Here is a 17,945-nt window from a genome sequence, read left to right as displayed (position 1 = left end):
CACCCCCCCCCCCCCCCACCCCCCCCCCCCCCCACCCCCCCCCCCCCCCACCCCCCCCCCCCCCCACCCCCCCCCCCCCCCACCCCCCCCCCCCCCCACCCCCCCCCCCCCCCACCCCCCCCCCCCCCCACCCCCCCCCCCCCCCACCCCCCCCCCCCCCCACCCCCCCCCCCCCCCACCCCCCCCCCCCCCCACCCCCCCCCCCCCCCACCCCCCCCCCCCCCCACCCCCCCCCCCCCCCACCCCCCCCCCCCCCCACCCCCCCCCCCCCCCACCCCCCCCCCCCCCCACCCCCCCCCCCCCCCACCCCCCCCCCCCCCCACCCCCCCCCCCCCCCACCCCCCCCCCCCCCCACCCCCCCCCCCCCCCACCCCCCCCCCCCCCCACCCCCCCCCCCCCCCACCCCCCCCCCCCCCCACCCCCCCCCCCCCCCACCCCCCCCCCCCCCCACCCCCCCCCCCCCCCACCCCCCCCCCCCCCCACCCCCCCCCCCCCCCACCCCCCCCCCCCCCCACCCCCCCCCCCCCCCACCCCCCCCCCCCCCCACCCCCCCCCCCCCCCACCCCCCCCCCCCCCCACCCCCCCCCCCCCCCACCCCCCCCCCCCCCCACCCCCCCCCCCCCCCACCCCCCCCCCCCCCCACCCCCCCCCCCCCCCACCCCCCCCCCCCCCCACCCCCCCCCCCCCCCACCCCCCCCCCCCCCCACCCCCCCCCCCCCCCACCCCCCCCCCCCCCCACCCCCCCCCCCCCCCACCCCCCCCCCCCCCCACCCCCCCCCCCCCCCACCCCCCCCCCCCCCCACCCCCCCCCCCCCCCACCCCCCCCCCCCCCCACCCCCCCCCCCCCCCACCCCCCCCCCCCCCCACCCCCCCCCCCCCCCACCCCCCCCCCCCCCCACCCCCCCCCCCCCCCACCCCCCCCCCCCCCCACCCCCCCCCCCCCCCACCCCCCCCCCCCCCCACCCCCCCCCCCCCCCACCCCCCCCCCCCCCCACCCCCCCCCCCCCCCACCCCCCCCCCCCCCCACCCCCCCCCCCCCCCACCCCCCCCCCCCCCCACCCCCCCCCCCCCCCACCCCCCCCCCCCCCCACCCCCCCCCCCCCCCACCCCCCCCCCCCCCCACCCCCCCCCCCCCCCACCCCCCCCCCCCCCCACCCCCCCCCCCCCCCACCCCCCCCCCCCCCCACCCCCCCCCCCCCCCACCCCCCCCCCCCCCCACCCCCCCCCCCCCCCACCCCCCCCCCCCCCCACCCCCCCCCCCCCCCACCCCCCCCCCCCCCCACCCCCCCCCCCCCCCACCCCCCCCCCCCCCCACCCCCCCCCCCCCCCACCCCCCCCCCCCCCCACCCCCCCCCCCCCCCACCCCCCCCCCCCCCCACCCCCCCCCCCCCCCACCCCCCCCCCCCCCCACCCCCCCCCCCCCCCACCCCCCCCCCCCCCCACCCCCCCCCCCCCCCACCCCCCCCCCCCCCCACCCCCCCCCCCCCCCACCCCCCCCCCCCCCCACCCCCCCCCCCCCCCACCCCCCCCCCCCCCCACCCCCCCCCCCCCCCACCCCCCCCCCCCCCCACCCCCCCCCCCCCCCACCCCCCCCCCCCCCCACCCCAGTGTAAAAATGAATGATAATTCTCATGTTCATTTCGGACTATATTCTAATGCGGAAGCATACAGTTTTCTCAGCCTCTGCACCTCAGCTGACCAAACGATCATCTTTCTGTGGAACAGAGTATAGCAGGGCTCACTCAAGTCAACAGGCACTTGGCAGAAAATGTAAACAATATCCCTTCAGTCATATCCAAAATCTGTCTCTGGAGTCTGCCAAATGGTAAGTTTGGACCCATTCAATGCTTAGAGCTCTGTTGATATCTCAGGAAATCCTAGCTTTAGAAAGAAATGCTGCTACTGTATTCAGCACACAAACCAGATGTTTTGTTGTGCCTTGTTTTTACTGGTTGGTTGACTTTTTCATATCAGTAACATTTTTTTGAGTTTATAGGCAATGGCTGCATTGATTTCTGTACTTTGGAAGCTGCATTTAAGAAACCCATTATTCAACTGCACGGATCTGCTAAATGCAGAAAAATACAAATAGTTTGGCTAAGATCTATTTTGAGATGAAGCTGAGTTGGTTCTCTATGTATGAATTTGCTAATTTCTCTAAAGTACAGCTGAAGACAATGGGGAACCACCTCTGAATAAAAAGACGACTTCCTTATAACCCAGGGGTCTGCAACCTGCGGCTTTCCAGATGTTCATAGACTACAAATCCCAATTGGCCATGCTGGCAGGGGCTGATGGGAATTGTAGTCCATGAACATCTACAGTTCATTGATCTGGATTTCAACCAGTTGTGTTCCTTCTAAAATAGATGGAATTATGAAAAACTTCTAATCGAAGAACTTCATTTTAGCTAAATGATGGATCAGTCTCTGAATACTGAAAACATATCTGCAGCTCAGAAAATGTGGGGAATTTTTTTAAAAAATTGCAAATTAAATTTAGTGTATTAAGTTCTAATGGATGGTGCGGAGAAGAAAATATTGCAATCTTCACTAAAAAGAAAAGAGATCATTTTAAAAATCTGATTAAGGTAGTCACAATTCAGTTAAGCCAAAGTACTTTGATTCAAGCTGGTTTCATCTTATTTTCTTCAGCGGGCCTGTATCAGCTTGAATAAAATATACAAGTGGTTTGAATTAACTGAGTCATATTTAAGCTGCTTGGCTGTGTTTCTTGGTTAGCGATTCCACCAATGACTGTAGGTAGATGGATTGCATCTGAATTAGGCAACACGCAAAGGGGAGGGGAGAAGTCAAAAGAAAGTTTTGAAAGTTTTACTACCTCTTCACTCCAAATTGCAAATGCACAAAGACTTACGGAAGGGTTGGGTGATAGAAGAAAAAATACATTCAAAACTACTTACTGACTAATGATGCAGAAAATGTTATGAATAACTATCCCTTTCTTGATTTATTACTTTAATTATCTGACATTCTATAGACCCCTATTAGTGGGCTGATTTTTTTGGTTTAGATTTCAATTTTCTGTCTCATGGTGAAAGCTATTTATCATAATAATCAGTAAAATTCAAAACCTTTTAGCAGTATTTATAAAATTCATTTACCATGTTCAGCCCTTGGAGAATGACAAAGAAGGTGCATTAGTACGTGTGGTGAAGTGTTCTGTGCAGAATTATCTGCCCATAAGAGTGATTAAAAGTTCTTTAAAATGAACTGCATTATATATATTTTTTTTAAAAAAAAGCTTTGCCTTACCTATGCTGTGACTGGAGGCAGGGACTTGCTGGTTGGGTGGTTGTTGCACCTTTGTCCGTATAATCCTGCATATAGACAAACGGCTACTTAATATTAGGCATGGGAATATATCAATTTGCAAAAAAACTATCAACCAAGTATGATGTGAAATTGTTTCATTGATTACTGTTGCATTTCCTGAACAAAATGCTGTAAATATCTTGGAGATTCGCCAATGAATACGAACAGTTACATATATGTAAGTTTAGACTCAAGTAGCACCTTAGAGACAAAAGAATTTCGGGGCGTAAGCTTTCAAAAATCAAAGCTCCTTTCATTTCAAAAGCTTACACCCTGAAAATCTTATCGGTCTTGAGGGTTCTTCTGACTCAAATCTAGCTCTTCTACTGCCAACCAACATGGCTACCCTTTGAAATTACCAATATATAACACCAGATGTTAGTAAAAAGTATGGAGTACATATCTATTTTTAACATTCTTGATCGTTATTTGAAATTCTGCACATTCGTATATGAATGTCGACATTCACTGAAGTCTGTACATTTATTCTAGCCCAGATATATAACTATCTCTCAAGAGACAGAGGAAAAAAGGCAGCTGATACAAAGAGATCAAAGTAAAATATAATAGATATATCTGAGCCTAAATGCAGAATCTCAGTTCTTCACAAGTGCCCCCTGTTCCATATTAAATTAGTTGTGTTTAGATCCTGTTTAAATTAATGCGACACAAGTTTGGTGCAACTATCCTGTCTCATTAATCTCACTGGGATTTAAACATGACTAACCACATCAAAACTGAGGGTCTGGAAAGTTAGACGGGTTTCTAGATGATCCATCCTTTAAACGTGAACAACCCACATATTTGGGTAAATGATACCTTATCCTTGTTGCTCCTGGAACAGATGGGTCAATTCCACAAAGGGCAAATATAAAGGGTGTAGGATGCTATATAACCCATTTGGGGGGATGGACTTTGAACAGGTCCTGTTCCCCAAATGAGTCTGCCCCCTTTTATTTCCTTCATCCCAGGATTTTCAAAAATCTCTAAACCAGCTATCCTTTTAAAAAAATCCCAGGTTGGAGCCACTCCTGCACAAATGGCCAGGAGGTGTTTTAATTTCCTCCCTCCTACCATGCCATCCACAGTCAGGGAGAATCCACCTGCCATTGCCCTGCCATTGTGGAGGCCCCTTTTTCTTTTGTGGGTTGTACCTGCATAGCTACACAGGTGTTGCAGGAAATTTTTAAAAAGAGAGAGAATTGCCTCCTTGCAAAGGTACAAAAGCACCCTGGATTGTTTTCGTGGGCTTCAAATGCTGCCTGCACGGCACACATGTGAATGGGAAAGAAAAACATGTTCCTTTATAATAACCGCAACCCGATATACATTTGCTGTGTGGAATCGACCATGAACTAGCATGGTCAACACGAGAGGAAGTCAAAATAGCAATGACAGCTCTAAATCCCCATACTAGGAAATTTCTCATTAATTAGGTCATTTCCCCGTTTTGTTTGCTCCTGTTGGTAGATTACAGCAACATAAGCAAGTGTCATTATTATTAGCATCACTATAAATGAAGGTTTTGTGCTGGATTTATTTAGGTATTTGGATTCAGACCTAGCTTCAAAATATCTGTTTGAACCAACTTCAAAATATTTGTTTAAACCAGCATAGGCTGTAAGTAGAATTGTTCTGTTTCCTATTTGCACTTATTCAAAATACACATTTTCAGAAAAGAACATTTCCAGCAGGTTGTTGTGGTATTCATGTAGGGATAAGGAAGAGAAGTTAATGATTTATAAATAAGATTGTTATGGCAGAAAATCTACAGCACAGAGGTGTTAACAACTATAAATTCAGGAGGTCTAACTCTTCCCTTTTTCCTACTGACACAAATGGGAATCTTGCCATTGATTTAAATAAGAACAAGATTGATGCATTCACTATGAAGTGGTCTTTACTTAAACTGTGCACAGTTAATTGATATAATTCTCCACATGGTAGATATACCTCTTTTAATACAATATTTCAGCAGCTGCCTGCGGGTTGTTGATTTCCTCTGTGGATAGGTAACTGGCCACGCTCCCAGGTTATGTCTGACTATCATCCAATTTTGTTTTTTCTTGTTGGGAATGTTCACAAAATAATACTTGCTATTGTTAATAGTTTAGTGCTTCACTATTTTACATCCCAGAATAGTGGAGAGGGGTGACAATGCAAAATTATTGCATATTCCTTTTCTTTTGGATGTTTCATTAGTTTGTAAAGATAACGATGGTGTTTTTCATATATCTGTAGTTATGTCAGTACTCAGCAAGCTATTAAGTATGTGGCCCCTTTGAATAAAGACTATGAGTTGGATCCTAACGCTCACAAACTGAAAGAATGAAGTTAATCCTTTATCTATTCCTTTCCCAAACAGCCTGCTACAGTTTCCAAAAATGCTCTGCCAAAGGAAAGGGGAACAAAATTTAATACGATATGAGGAGAGCTGCAGTAAGAGGAAATTCTTGTAGAAGTGTCCTCCTGGTTCTTTCATGAGCAATTGGTGTTGCCCTGGAACAGAGGCTGACTGGAATTATTTAAGGATTAGTGCTTAGTGTGACTGGAAGAAAGTCTGCTTCTACACTGCAAAAAATCAGCAGATTGGTTTCATAACAGTTGTGTATCAATGTGCAACGGATGCAGGCTGTGGGCTGGTTGTACACGTAGCTGAATGGCACACTTCCTGTATCAAATACTCTGTGTACAGGGCCCAAAGAAGGTCGACCAGACAACCCTAAATTTAAGGACTTGCTACCCTAAAGTTGCTGGGTTATTGTTTTTCCTGCTGTGATAAGGAATGAAAAAGAAGAGTATTTGAACAGATTGCACTTCCATTTTACTGAGCAATCCTGGACAACACCCACACATCTGAGGGTTAACCAAGATAGGGTGGTGACCCAGCCATTCTCTCTTTAGATATTAAGCAGGAGAATAATTGCATTCCTTTCCCCCCCCCAAAAAAAAAAGTTGTATACTGTACTTTGGGGTTTACTTCCCCCCCTTACTTCTCGCTACAGCAGCAGAAATTGCTGAGCAAACTGAACATATTTTTCCAAAGGTCACATGATGGAAATCATCGTGCATATGAGTAGAATTAATAGGATAAAGGTGCCTCTGCACCCTTTCCACAAATGGTTTGATCCCTATGAGTTAGGCCCCTTCCGCACCCGCAAAATAATGCATTTTCAAACCACTTTCACAACTGTTTGCAAGTGGATTTTGCCATTCCGCACAGCTTCAAAGAGCACTGAAAGCAGTTTGAAAGTGCATTATTCTGCATGTGCGGAATGAGCCCTAGTTTTGCAGCAACGGTGTTTACCATGCATATCCCAGTGGTTGTAACAGAGAACATAAATGCACAAATGGGGACAGCGGATCTCTCCTGATGCTCAAGGACATCCACTGGAATATGCCAGAGATCCACAATGCACCATAGCTCTGTGGCATGTGTCCACTGTGTTTACATGAATGAATCCTCACTTGAATGTGTTCACAGCAGTAAACTGTACAGGACATTCCTGAGCACCACATTAAAATATGAATAATCCCAAAATCTGGCTGCACTGTTCTCATAATATTCCAACAACCCTCTATTCTGCCCTCGAAAATTCCACTATGCTGTGCAATTTTACCTGCACCTCTTTAATACATTATGTCTCATAGTACTGTGCTGAAGTATGTATTTCAAGAAAGCAACACAATACACTAATTCAGGCACTTATTCATATGGCAGCACTACATTTGCCTTCACACAGATATAATGTGAAACAGGTAAGAAAAGCGTGCCCTCTTCCTGTGTATTTCCACGTACGTAAACCTAAGTGTTTCTTGGGACACTTTATTTTAAATTCTTAGATCCTGCACTCTTCAGATGAAATTCTCAAGAGGGCTTACAACAAACAGTAATTTAAAAAAAAATAAGACACATACAAAAGTCACAAAGCAACAATATAAAGCAGCCCTTGTTCCTTATCATTCAAGAACTGTAAAGAATTATACTTCATAAAGGTGTGTCATTCTTGCAAACTAATTTTTTAATATATGTGACAGACAAGGAGCATTAACCAGGAGCCCACATGAGCCTGCAGTATCAATAACTGGGGTGGAATAATCAAGACCTTATTATGAGAAAACAGATCAAGAGGGACAACCAACAAGTAAAAACCAACAAGTAAAAACCAACAACCTCAGGTCAAACATATTACCTAATGGTTTAGTATAAACCCCATTAGGTTTTTTTAACTTTCAAAAAGTATTCTAAACAATAAAATGATATATATAAGACAAAGGGTACATGTAATGTGTACAAAGTGAGGATTTCTGCTCGAGCCATAAAAACCCTGAATCTCACATTTTTCTGCAAGTTCCATTCTCTGTACGACCCCCATGCATAATAAGTGTAATCTGGAAGTCTCTCTATTTTGTTGGTAGACAGTTTCACCAATGGGTGGGTCGCTTTTCCTTTAATTAGTCAGTTGTGAATTCTCAGACTATTCTTTAGTTTCCAGTTCCTAGCAAAGACCAGTCTGGCAGTGGTAATAATAAATCCCACTGATATCAAATGGGTTGGAGCATACACTTCCTTCTGCTCATATTAGTGGCACCCGCCCTCACCTGAATAACCCAAGTTAGCCCATTCTCATCAAATCTCAACTACTAAACAGGATTAATCCAGGTAAGTAGTTAGATGAGAGACCATCAAGAAAGTTGGCAGTTTCTATGCAGAGGCAGTTTCTACACACACCTCCTCTGAATGTCTCTTGCCTTGAAAACCCTACAAGGCAGTGGTGTACCGCTACCCCATGTCCCTGGATGCACGCCATTTCATTACATGGGGGGCCGCCGGGCTCCGGTAAGGTCCCCACACCCAGTCTCTCCCATGGCATGGCGCCCTGGCCGGTGCCCAGCGGCTCCTCCCATGGCCAGCGCTTGTTGGCTGAGCTGTTCGCCGCAGCTGCAGCCCGGTTCCCCACCCCCCCGGGGAGGCCAGGAGGGGCATGAGCTGGCCTACCTCCATGGCGCCCGCACAAGCCACCTGCCACCGAGCCCAGAACCCCCCCCCCAGCCTCCCTAGAGGCTGGCTCCTGCCGTTCCCAGGCCCTGGGACAGAAGTAGCCGGCCTGCAGATAGGCCAGGGGCTGGGCTGAGTGGCTGGCGGCCCAGGAGCCAGACTGCCAATGCGGCACCTATCTGAGCACCGCACTCTCCCGGCCTCCCTGTTGGCTCCCTGCCTCCTGTAAGTGGAGTACAGGAAGCTGGGCGTGGGGAGGCAGCAGTCATACTTCTGGGTGCAATTTAGCCCCAGACCAGCATTGCTACAGGGTCACCATGAGTCAGCTGTGACTTTTTTGGCAGTTTCCTCCACTACCAAGTGGTACTACCATGCATGCCCAGGAGCCAGCCTGCCACCATGGCACCAGTCCAAGCCCCGCTTCCCCGAGCCCCGCTCTCCCCCAGCCTCCCTGGCTCCCATAAGGGCAGAGCCGGGCAGGGCGGGAGGCAGTCATGCCCCTAGGCGCAATTTAGCTGCAGTACAGCACTGCCTCACAGGGCTGTTGTGAGAATAAAATAAAGGGGAGAATGTTGTAAACCACTTGGGGTTCTCCTTATGGACAAACAGAGTGGTAAGCTGCAATACTGCAGTCAAAGCTCTGCTCACCACCTGAATTCAATCCTGAGTTGGTTACAGGTAGCTGGCACAAGGTTGACTCAGCCTTTCATCCTTCCAAGGACAGTAAAATGAGTACCAGGCTTGCTGTGGGGTAGTAGAGTCAGCTGGGGAAGACAATGGGGAACCTCCCCGTAAGTAGAGCCTGCCTAGTAAATGTCATGATGTGATGTCACCCTGTGGGTCAGTATTGACCCAGACCTTGCGCAAGGGGACTACCTTTACCTCTTTTAGGCTGATTCTGCATGGGCCAAAACAGCACTGTGAAAATGGTGTGAAAATGGTGTAAAAAGTTTTAAAACAAGGGTTTATACTGTTTTCACACCATTTTCACATTGCTGTTTTTGACCTGTGCGGAATCAGCCTTAGAGACAAAAGTGGGCCATAAGTGAAGCAAATAAACAGAAACAGCAATGCTACCTGATGCTTCAGGCCGTTTCCGCACAGGCGGAATATGGCGGCCTGGGGACGGCAAAAACGCAGTCCCCAGGCCGCCATTCGCACAGGGGGTGCAGCTGCGCCCTCGCACCGCCCGCCTGGCGCCGAGCCGGCATTTCCAGAATGCGCTGGGAAGCGCACTTTTCTGGCAACGCCGGCTGGAAGCCGCTGCCGTGCGAACGGCAGTGACTTCCTGGTGCTCCCCCCCCCCACTCCCTCCCTTCACTTACCTGCTCTCCGGCCCTCCGGTAACCGGCGGAAGACGCAGGGACCGCCCTACTCTGCGACGCGGAAGCAGGTGCGCAGGGCAGGGGAGGCATGTCCCCAGGCCCCGGCGACACACTGGAGGGCCGGAGAGCAGGTAAGTCGACTGGCGATGGCGCCCAGTGGCGCCATCTACCCGGTTCTTTCTTGGACCGTCTGTGCGGATGGTCCCAGCGTCAACGGGTCGGCGTCAGAAACGCCGACCCAAGCCCTTCCGCCTCCGTGTGGAAAGGGCCTCAGAGTCATTACTAGAGAATTAATGTAAAAGTTGAAATGCCATAGCTGGACTTTTTTTCTTTATTAAAGTATTTGCTGATAAAAGCTTGAGTTGAATCAGGATCATATTATTGCCAACTGAAAAATTAAATAAAAGCAAAGTTAAAGGAACAATCTTTCTTCCAAGTAAAAAGGCATAGGGTCAGGGCTGCATACATAATAAAAGCATAGCCCATAGCATGAGTACTGATGAAACCAGAATCCAGCTGATAGTTTCTGGCAAACATAAAATGTCACTGTTTTAGTCTTTTGTTTTGGTTTGCTTTTAGGACAAAAATTCAATCAACCAGCCCGAGCCAAAACTCAGAAATATCTGGACTCGCGCCAGCTCTTCTAGGTTGACATTCATGGGACTAAATTGGCTTAATTCCAAATACTTTCTCTTAATTGGGTTGTAGGTCAAGCTGTTGTTTTACTTCACAGTTTCGGTCAAAACTTTTTCATAAACTCAAACAGTACAACTTCATTTAGCAGCACATATTTAATTTGTCCTCAGTACAGGAATGTTCATAGCAGTAGAAGCATAAAGCCACATAAACATAACATACCGAAGTATGTTAAAAGACCTCAGATCTGCTAAATCCAGGCAAATAAGGTTAAATTCTAATATTTTTTTCAGCATCAGCATTACCAAATAATGTCTTGCAAGCAGGTCAGTCGTTAATATTTTGAACGGCCTAATCATTAACAAAATGGCCTCAAGCCAAACTAAGTTAAAGTCCTATTGAAATGAATGGGGTAGACATTAGTCATGACTAAATTGCCCTATTGATTTAAATGAAAAAAAATGATTCCAACTTTCTCTGGATTGACAATATGCATGAAATGATGTAGTTCTAATGCAAAATTTCCAGTGAAAAATATACATTCAGACTTATAAACCAATGTGGAGGGAAATTGACATATTTATTGTATACAGGGCGTCCTGCAAACAGGGCTGTCTAGATTTATTCTTTTAATCCTGCAAGGAATTGCCAAATTTTTAACATTAATTTCCAAGGGGATGCCTAAAAGGGACATATGAAAGTACACTGCAATTTTTCATTGCGTGCAAATCACGACAATTGTTTGTAATTGTATCAAGGACATTTAAACAAAACTGCTTAGAAATCATCTTCATTTCCCACTAGAGTCTCTGAGATTCTTGAAATTTAAAAGGGTGATTTTTAATCAGCGAGGTAGCATATATGTTCGGTCAAAATTCTGTAGACAAGACATGGTGATGTGTGGTGCATGGCGGGGCTTTCTTAGGTTTTTTTAATGTCTTAAGCAAAGGGTACAAGACAAGCTTCTGGGAAGCCCACCTCCTTTTGTGAACATGCACACCAGATTATCTGCGATGTCTCAGAGGTTTGCGCAACATCGTCAGTTTGCACAAGATGCTCTTACTCCTAGACGCTGAATGTAGCCTCTGCTTCAATTGTTACTACCCATTTTGATTGAGTTGGCATTGTGAGAATGCCTAAAATTTCCTTAATATTAAAGGGAATTTGCTGCTAAGGTTTGGTGTCACCGGAATTAATGTAATAATTCACAGAGTGCACAAAGAGTGCACATGTTTTGGAGCAATGAGGTTGCCTTGAATAGAACAACCACACAGTAAACAACCAAGCTATTTTTTTCCCAGTTTCGCCATGACATGTATATTTTGAGGAGGCAAATTACAGCCGTGCTCGCTATTATTCAAGATTGTTTCTTGAAGACAGTGGTAGCTGACACCCAGTTCATAGCTATTTATGAACTGGAATTTAGTGCAAACTATGTAATGCGCAATCTGGCTTAAAAGCAGCACTTTGTATACAAGATTCTCACAACATTTGCAAAGCTAATGCTTTCTGATGTGTAAGGTTTAATGGGCATGATGCTCAATAGACGGACATGTCAGACTCTACCACTCCTATTTCACAAAGGTTTAATGGGCATGATGCTCAATAGACGGACATGTCAGACTCTACCACTCCTATTTCACAAAGGTTTAATGGGCATGATGCTCAATAGACGGACATGTCAGACTCTACCACTCCTATTTCACACTGGCAGAAACATTACAAGTTTCTCCAGGATCACTTCCAGTAAGCCAATAATAAAGATGGAAGGGAAATCTGGGGGGGGGGGGGAACGGTGACCATTTGTTCCGTGTCCCAGACAGAGCTTTGATCACTTCCCAGTCTGCCTTCCACATTGCTAGGCTCAAATATATTTGTATTCAATAGCAAGTTACTAATATTTTCAGTTTGGATCCTGATGTTCATATTTCAGAGCATCAGTAGTAATGTAAGCACTGATATGGAAGGGCAAGACAGAAGCTACGGGGCTACTTCAATTCTTACTAGAGTCTTTGATAGATTCTTGAAATTTAAGAGGGTGCTTTTTAGTCAGCAAGATAGCAAATATATTTGGCCAAAATTCTGTAGGCAAGACATGGTGCATGTGTGGTGTATGTTGCTCCTATTGTATGCAAATCAGTAGAAGCTGCGAGAGGCGAACCAAACATACACAAAAAGAATTTGCGATAGGTGAGTTTTACACCGGTAGCATCATGCAAATGACCAAAACAGTCTCGTTCCATTTTTAATAACATAAATTGCTGAAACATAAAATGTTGAAAATGTCTCAATTATACTGTACAGAATAGTCTTACCTGTTAATTGAGCTAACGCTGGGCACAGTGTCGTTGTCACATACTCGCTCTGCTAAAAGTCTGTCCCTGATCTCCCAGGCAAACATGGTGGGGTTTTGGCGTTTATATTCTGCAATCTTTTCTACTACTTTGGGTGTGGCGACCTTTGGTTTTGACCCCCCAATAACTCCAGGCTTAATGCTTCCAGTTTCATAGTACCTAGGACGACATTTCAAAGGAAAAAATGCATTTATGCTGAGTTCACAGAAATACGTTTTCAATGGTCTTGGCAATTATAATGTTAAGCCTAAGGTTAAGGATCTCCAGTAAATTTCAAGAACTATTACAGGTACAATCTAAGATAAGATTTCAACTGGAAAGATTTCAACATACACTTAGTTATCTCATTCAAACCAATAGACCTAGGCTGGAGGCATTTAATTTTGCCCTAGTTCTATGACAGGAGGGTAGATTTTATATTGTTGTTGAATTTAACAGACGGGTGTGTGTGTACATGAATCTCATGGTAGCAAGGTATTAGAAGCAATATGAATATAAAAATGATCTTGAAAACGAATTGAAATTTGTTTTTACTCAGTTATAGCAATAGTGATTTTTCTGAAATTCACTAGCATCAGAGATTTTGTTTTTGCACAAGTCCACTTTGTATTAAATTGCTGTAAAGGGCTTACCATATTTTTCTAGGAAACTGAATGTCAGGTAAAATGTTGAAAACCCCCTCTTCTTTGCTCTGCTCCTTGGCCTTTTCGCTCTCTACCTTATAATTTATTTTTGTATATTGTTATTTTAAGGAAGAGCTCGGCCGCTCCCTTCTTTTTGGGGCGGTTTAAAGGAATTCGGTTACGGAACGCCATCATTCTTATTCTTATTGTTACTGTTTTGACCGCTGCTTAAATTGTTTTAATGGTTTTTAACGGATTTTAGTGTATTTGGTCACTCTTGTGACCTTGTTATATATTGCATATATAGTGTTGTGCACCGCCCAGAGCCCCTTGGGGATTGGGCGGTTTATAAATTCAAATAATAAATAAAATAAATAAATAAAAATAATGTCATTTCACAAAGTGCAATCAGTGTAAATCGCTAACCCTTCTTGCAGTTGTTTTTTTATGCTAATTGTGCAAAAATGTATATATTTTTACTAGTTGATATTTTCAGAAAGAAAAAGTTAATTATTTCCTGGTGTCTGATACATTGCCTTTATTTATGCTAATAGCCATACTTGTTTATCGGTTCACTGTATTTAAACACCATTCTCATAAGTAAGCAATTGCAATTTACTAATGAGAACAATAAGTAGAATTTACCAAGCATTTCTCCTACACAGGCATAAATAAAATGAATGAGGGTATATTATAGGAATAATGTTATAGAAATTATTTGGTAATAAAAGGCAACCTTTGAACCCAATGCTGTATTGTTTTGAACTAGATCAGGCACCATCTGAGTTCATCACAACAAACCCATATAACCTCAACTGAGAAATCAAACAAGGGAAATAAAAGTACATGCATATTTTGCTACAAATCACAGTTCTGTGTGGTTAATAAATTTTCTGTAATTATTATTTTTCTGCACTGAAGACATACTACATTCAAACAGGACAAGTTTCCATTTTGTTTCTGACGTGAACAAGCCACCGTTGACATTTTGGATCCAGTATTTGAATGTGCTTCAGTGCCCCATCATGTTTATGAAACTACACAATCATTTTTGAAAGAAACCTTGTTAAAGCTAGTATCTTGTTAACAGGAATGGCAAAAGATGTTGAAATGCTACCCTAGAATACAAAAAGGCATAGCTCATTATTGCTTTATTTCTAGTCCACTTTTCTTCTAAAGACTTGGACCGATTGCCTGCTGTTCTCATAGGATTTTGGAAAAAAATAATCTGCTATTCTATTCAGGCTTGTTTGGGGAAATCCTAATTTCAGAGCAAGAAAAGCTCCATTAAAGATTAACCTTTCCATTAGAGTTTTCTGAGATACTATATAGCTGAACCTAAAGAGTAGGCTCAAAGCTTGAACTCTCTCTCTCTCCAAATGTATTTGTGTTCATTCATTCGTTCATATGTTTCTTTTACAGTCTGCTAATGGATGGACCTTGTTTATATTGCAAAAACAATCCATAGGAGATATAGCTGCTTAAAGGTCTTTGTGAAATGAATGTCCTGTTTTGATCAATCTTAGCTGAGTTACAGTGCAGAACTTACATTTTAATCATTTCATTCCTATGAAAGCCAATGGAACCAATTCAGACTCAGTCCAAGCAAATGCACGATAATCAGCTTATGAATCAAGCTTTTGGAGCTAATAAACAAGGTATTTATCAACGGTGAAAGTTGTTTTTGTTTCCTTTTTAAATGGAAAATGGCTAATTTACTGTGTTTCTTTTCATGCACTTTCTCCCTCAATAACGAAATACTGTATTTTGGTTACTAGTCCATTTATGCACCATGAAGGAAGGCCCAGTGAATGTTTCAGAAAACATCTGATAATAATAATACCAATACTTTACATTTCAGAAGGCTTCAAGCTGATTCAAAGCACTTCATAACATTGTATTGATGGAATCCTTACCACAGTCTTATAAGATAGTTCAGTATTGCTATCTGAGAGAGTGGTGTGCTCAATAGCCTTCTGATATCATGGCCAAAGTAAGCTTCAGACCAGAAACTTCCAGATTCAAAGATGTCTCTTATTGACTATACTACATCATCCTCCTGATACTGTTGAGACAATTCAGCTATGGACATAGTCCGTGGGGTTCTGTGCCACTCATCTTTGAAAATGAACAGGATAAGCAGGATTCCACATAAGACTGGCTACTAGGCCTCATATGCATCCCAGCGAAAAAAGAGAGAGACGATCCATGGGTGAAAGGTCATAGCATGATCCAATGAATAGTATAATTGTTATTCCCACCCCACAAGAGTACAACACCCAAATGTGAAAACACATATCGGACAAAATAAGGACTAATAACTTCCTCCGTGCGACAAACTGTCACTTTATGTAAACAGTCCTCACATTCAATGCATAGCCCAAAGAGTCTACAGTTCCAAGAATGCAATGTCCAAACTTGAACAGAAGAATCTGTACTGAGCGCCATATTTGGGATGAGGGCTGGCAAATGACATTGGATCCTGATTTGGGATTTACATGGCCAGTAAAGACACCATCAGAAGACATGATGGTCTCCAAGATCATTTCCTGTCCGAGATCACTATCAGCTATATGTTTATAACCTGGTGGATCAGAAACAGCACATTAAGTATGGAAACTATGGTCGAATGCTTATTTCTCTGGATGGCTCACAGTGGTTACTCTTTCTTCTATGCCAGTATTGTAATTAAGAAATATTAACTTCAAAATGTATAATCAAGTTTATTTTATATGTGGGTTCACGTTATATTTTTATGCACACAAACACATACACAGAAAGAGAGGGAGAGCTCCAATTACAGTGACATTTTACCAACTGTAATTATTAGTTATGAAAATAATGAGCTATGAAATTCCAATTTATTGTTGACAACTTAAATGACAAAGCTTCGGAGCTCAGCTCTTAGCTCCACAGTAATGCAAACATATCCGGTGACAAATCTATTCAGAAACAGTAAAACTATCCAATGTTCTCTCTGGTAGGTAAATATGCTGCCTGTTTATTAGTTTTATTCACTGATATTAATAGAAATGGGAGGGGGGGGAGAGAAAATAGGTCAACAACCTATCTGTTGACATTCATATTTATCATTAAGAAACAACACTCTAATAAAATTCCATATATCACGCAAAATAATAATGGCCTGTTGTAGGATCTTAAAACTATTTTTAAAAATCACTATTTGCATGGCCCTGATAACATGTGTGTGATACACGTTTTCTTGAGTTCACCGCACTGTTTTCTTAAGGAAATATCAAATACCTTACAATTGTTAAACTCACAGTTCTGAAGCTAGAGTATTCCCACGTAGAGTCAGATGAACAATTTCAAAATAAGCAATTTTTGGATAAAACCATAACTTGTGGTCCTGTTATTTCATTACACAACAGTACAAAATCAGGACTGTCTCCATTTGGTCTGTTTAATTCCAGTCACCCCCGCATGGATATAAGACAGTAAAGGTCTTTCCTACTGTTACTTATAACCTTTTCTACATCCTACTACTGACTCTCAAATTTTAAAAACAAAACGTAAAGTACAGACAAAAGATTCACCAGCAGTGGGAATTATGCAAAGTCATTTGAAACAGGGACGATTTCACCACACTCAAAACAGAGTAGAATTTGCACCCATACTCAAGAAACTGTATATAATGCTATTTATCAAAATTTATCAAAATTACATTTTATGGAAGTTCTATTCTAATTAGCGTAGAAGTGCGGAACTTTCCAAGGGAAAAGGTTCCATTTGCAGAGCACTAGCTTTCCAATTACAACTATAATATCACTGGCTTTTTAAAAAAAAGTATATTAAAAACACAGGACAGATGGTAGGTAAGGTGAAATTTAATATGCATATATGCTGTTGAAGCAGAGTTGACAGAAATCTAACTTGTGGCCTACACGTATTTACTCAGAAGTAAATCCAACTCTGTTCAAGGGGATTTACTTCCATGTCAGTATGCATATTATTGTATTTCAAATTAATCACTAGTTCTCACCAAAATTTGTTGAAACCTCAGCCTTTTATGAGTTAGGGTGGAGAGAAAAAAAGAGCGAATAGAAAATAGAATAGCCTACCATAAGTTAAATTTTTCTGAATATACTGGGTAGGTGAAATGTAGAAAAGAGTCCTGTGGCAAATTAAATAGTAACCATTTTAGAGAAGCATAAGCATAATTTTATTAGAGTGTTGTTTCTTAATGATAAATATGAATGCATTTGTGGGGCGAGTCCTGAATATCATTGGAAGCAGAGCAATAGGTAAATATATTCTGTTTTTTGAAAGAACCAGGGTAATAATTGTGTCAGGCTATCCACTTAAATCGGTTTGATGCATATGGCAAGTTTATTTCAATGAAAATAAAAACTTTGAAAACCTGTAATGGCTTGTGTTCCAAAATGCAATATGCTCAAAATCAAACTGTTCTTCAACCTACCAAATTATGTTTTAAACTGGGGAGAGGGGGGGAGGGAATATAGAAATGTGCACTTTTTAAAAGTGTTCTGCTGTTTTTGTAGAATCGCCATTTTGAACAGGCTTAAATTAGAAATTAAGAACAATCTCTACTTGCAAATTCACTCCATTGCACACACAAAGCACAATTCAAAAAGCATTATTCTTGCAACATTCAGAAGGAAAAATATGGCCCCAATCTCAGGCAAAAGGTT

The 17,945-nt window shown here is 44.4% G+C and overlaps 1 protein-coding gene across 2 annotated transcripts in view; it reads right to left on the bottom strand.

Annotated features, from left to right (window-relative positions):
- PAX5 (paired box 5) overlaps positions 1-17,945 on the bottom strand; it is a 279,887-nt gene that overhangs the window by 234,359 nt on the left and 27,583 nt on the right. For both annotated transcript variants that reach the window (XM_048502545.1, XM_048502546.1), the window contains exons 3-4: positions 12,611-12,808; positions 3,276-3,340 (exon numbers count right to left, since the gene is read on the bottom strand). In XM_048502545.1, the coding sequence (XP_048358502.1) occupies positions 3,276-3,340; positions 12,611-12,808 (263 nt within the window). The remainder of the gene's footprint in view (positions 1-3,275; positions 3,341-12,610; positions 12,809-17,945) is intronic.

The sequence above is a fragment of the Sphaerodactylus townsendi genome, linkage group LG07, assembly GCF_021028975.2.
Source record: "Sphaerodactylus townsendi isolate TG3544 linkage group LG07, MPM_Stown_v2.3, whole genome shotgun sequence".
In the NCBI taxonomy this organism is placed as follows: Eukaryota; Metazoa; Chordata; class Lepidosauria; order Squamata; family Sphaerodactylidae; genus Sphaerodactylus; species Sphaerodactylus townsendi.
This window is presented reverse-complemented; position numbering and strand designations above follow the sequence as displayed.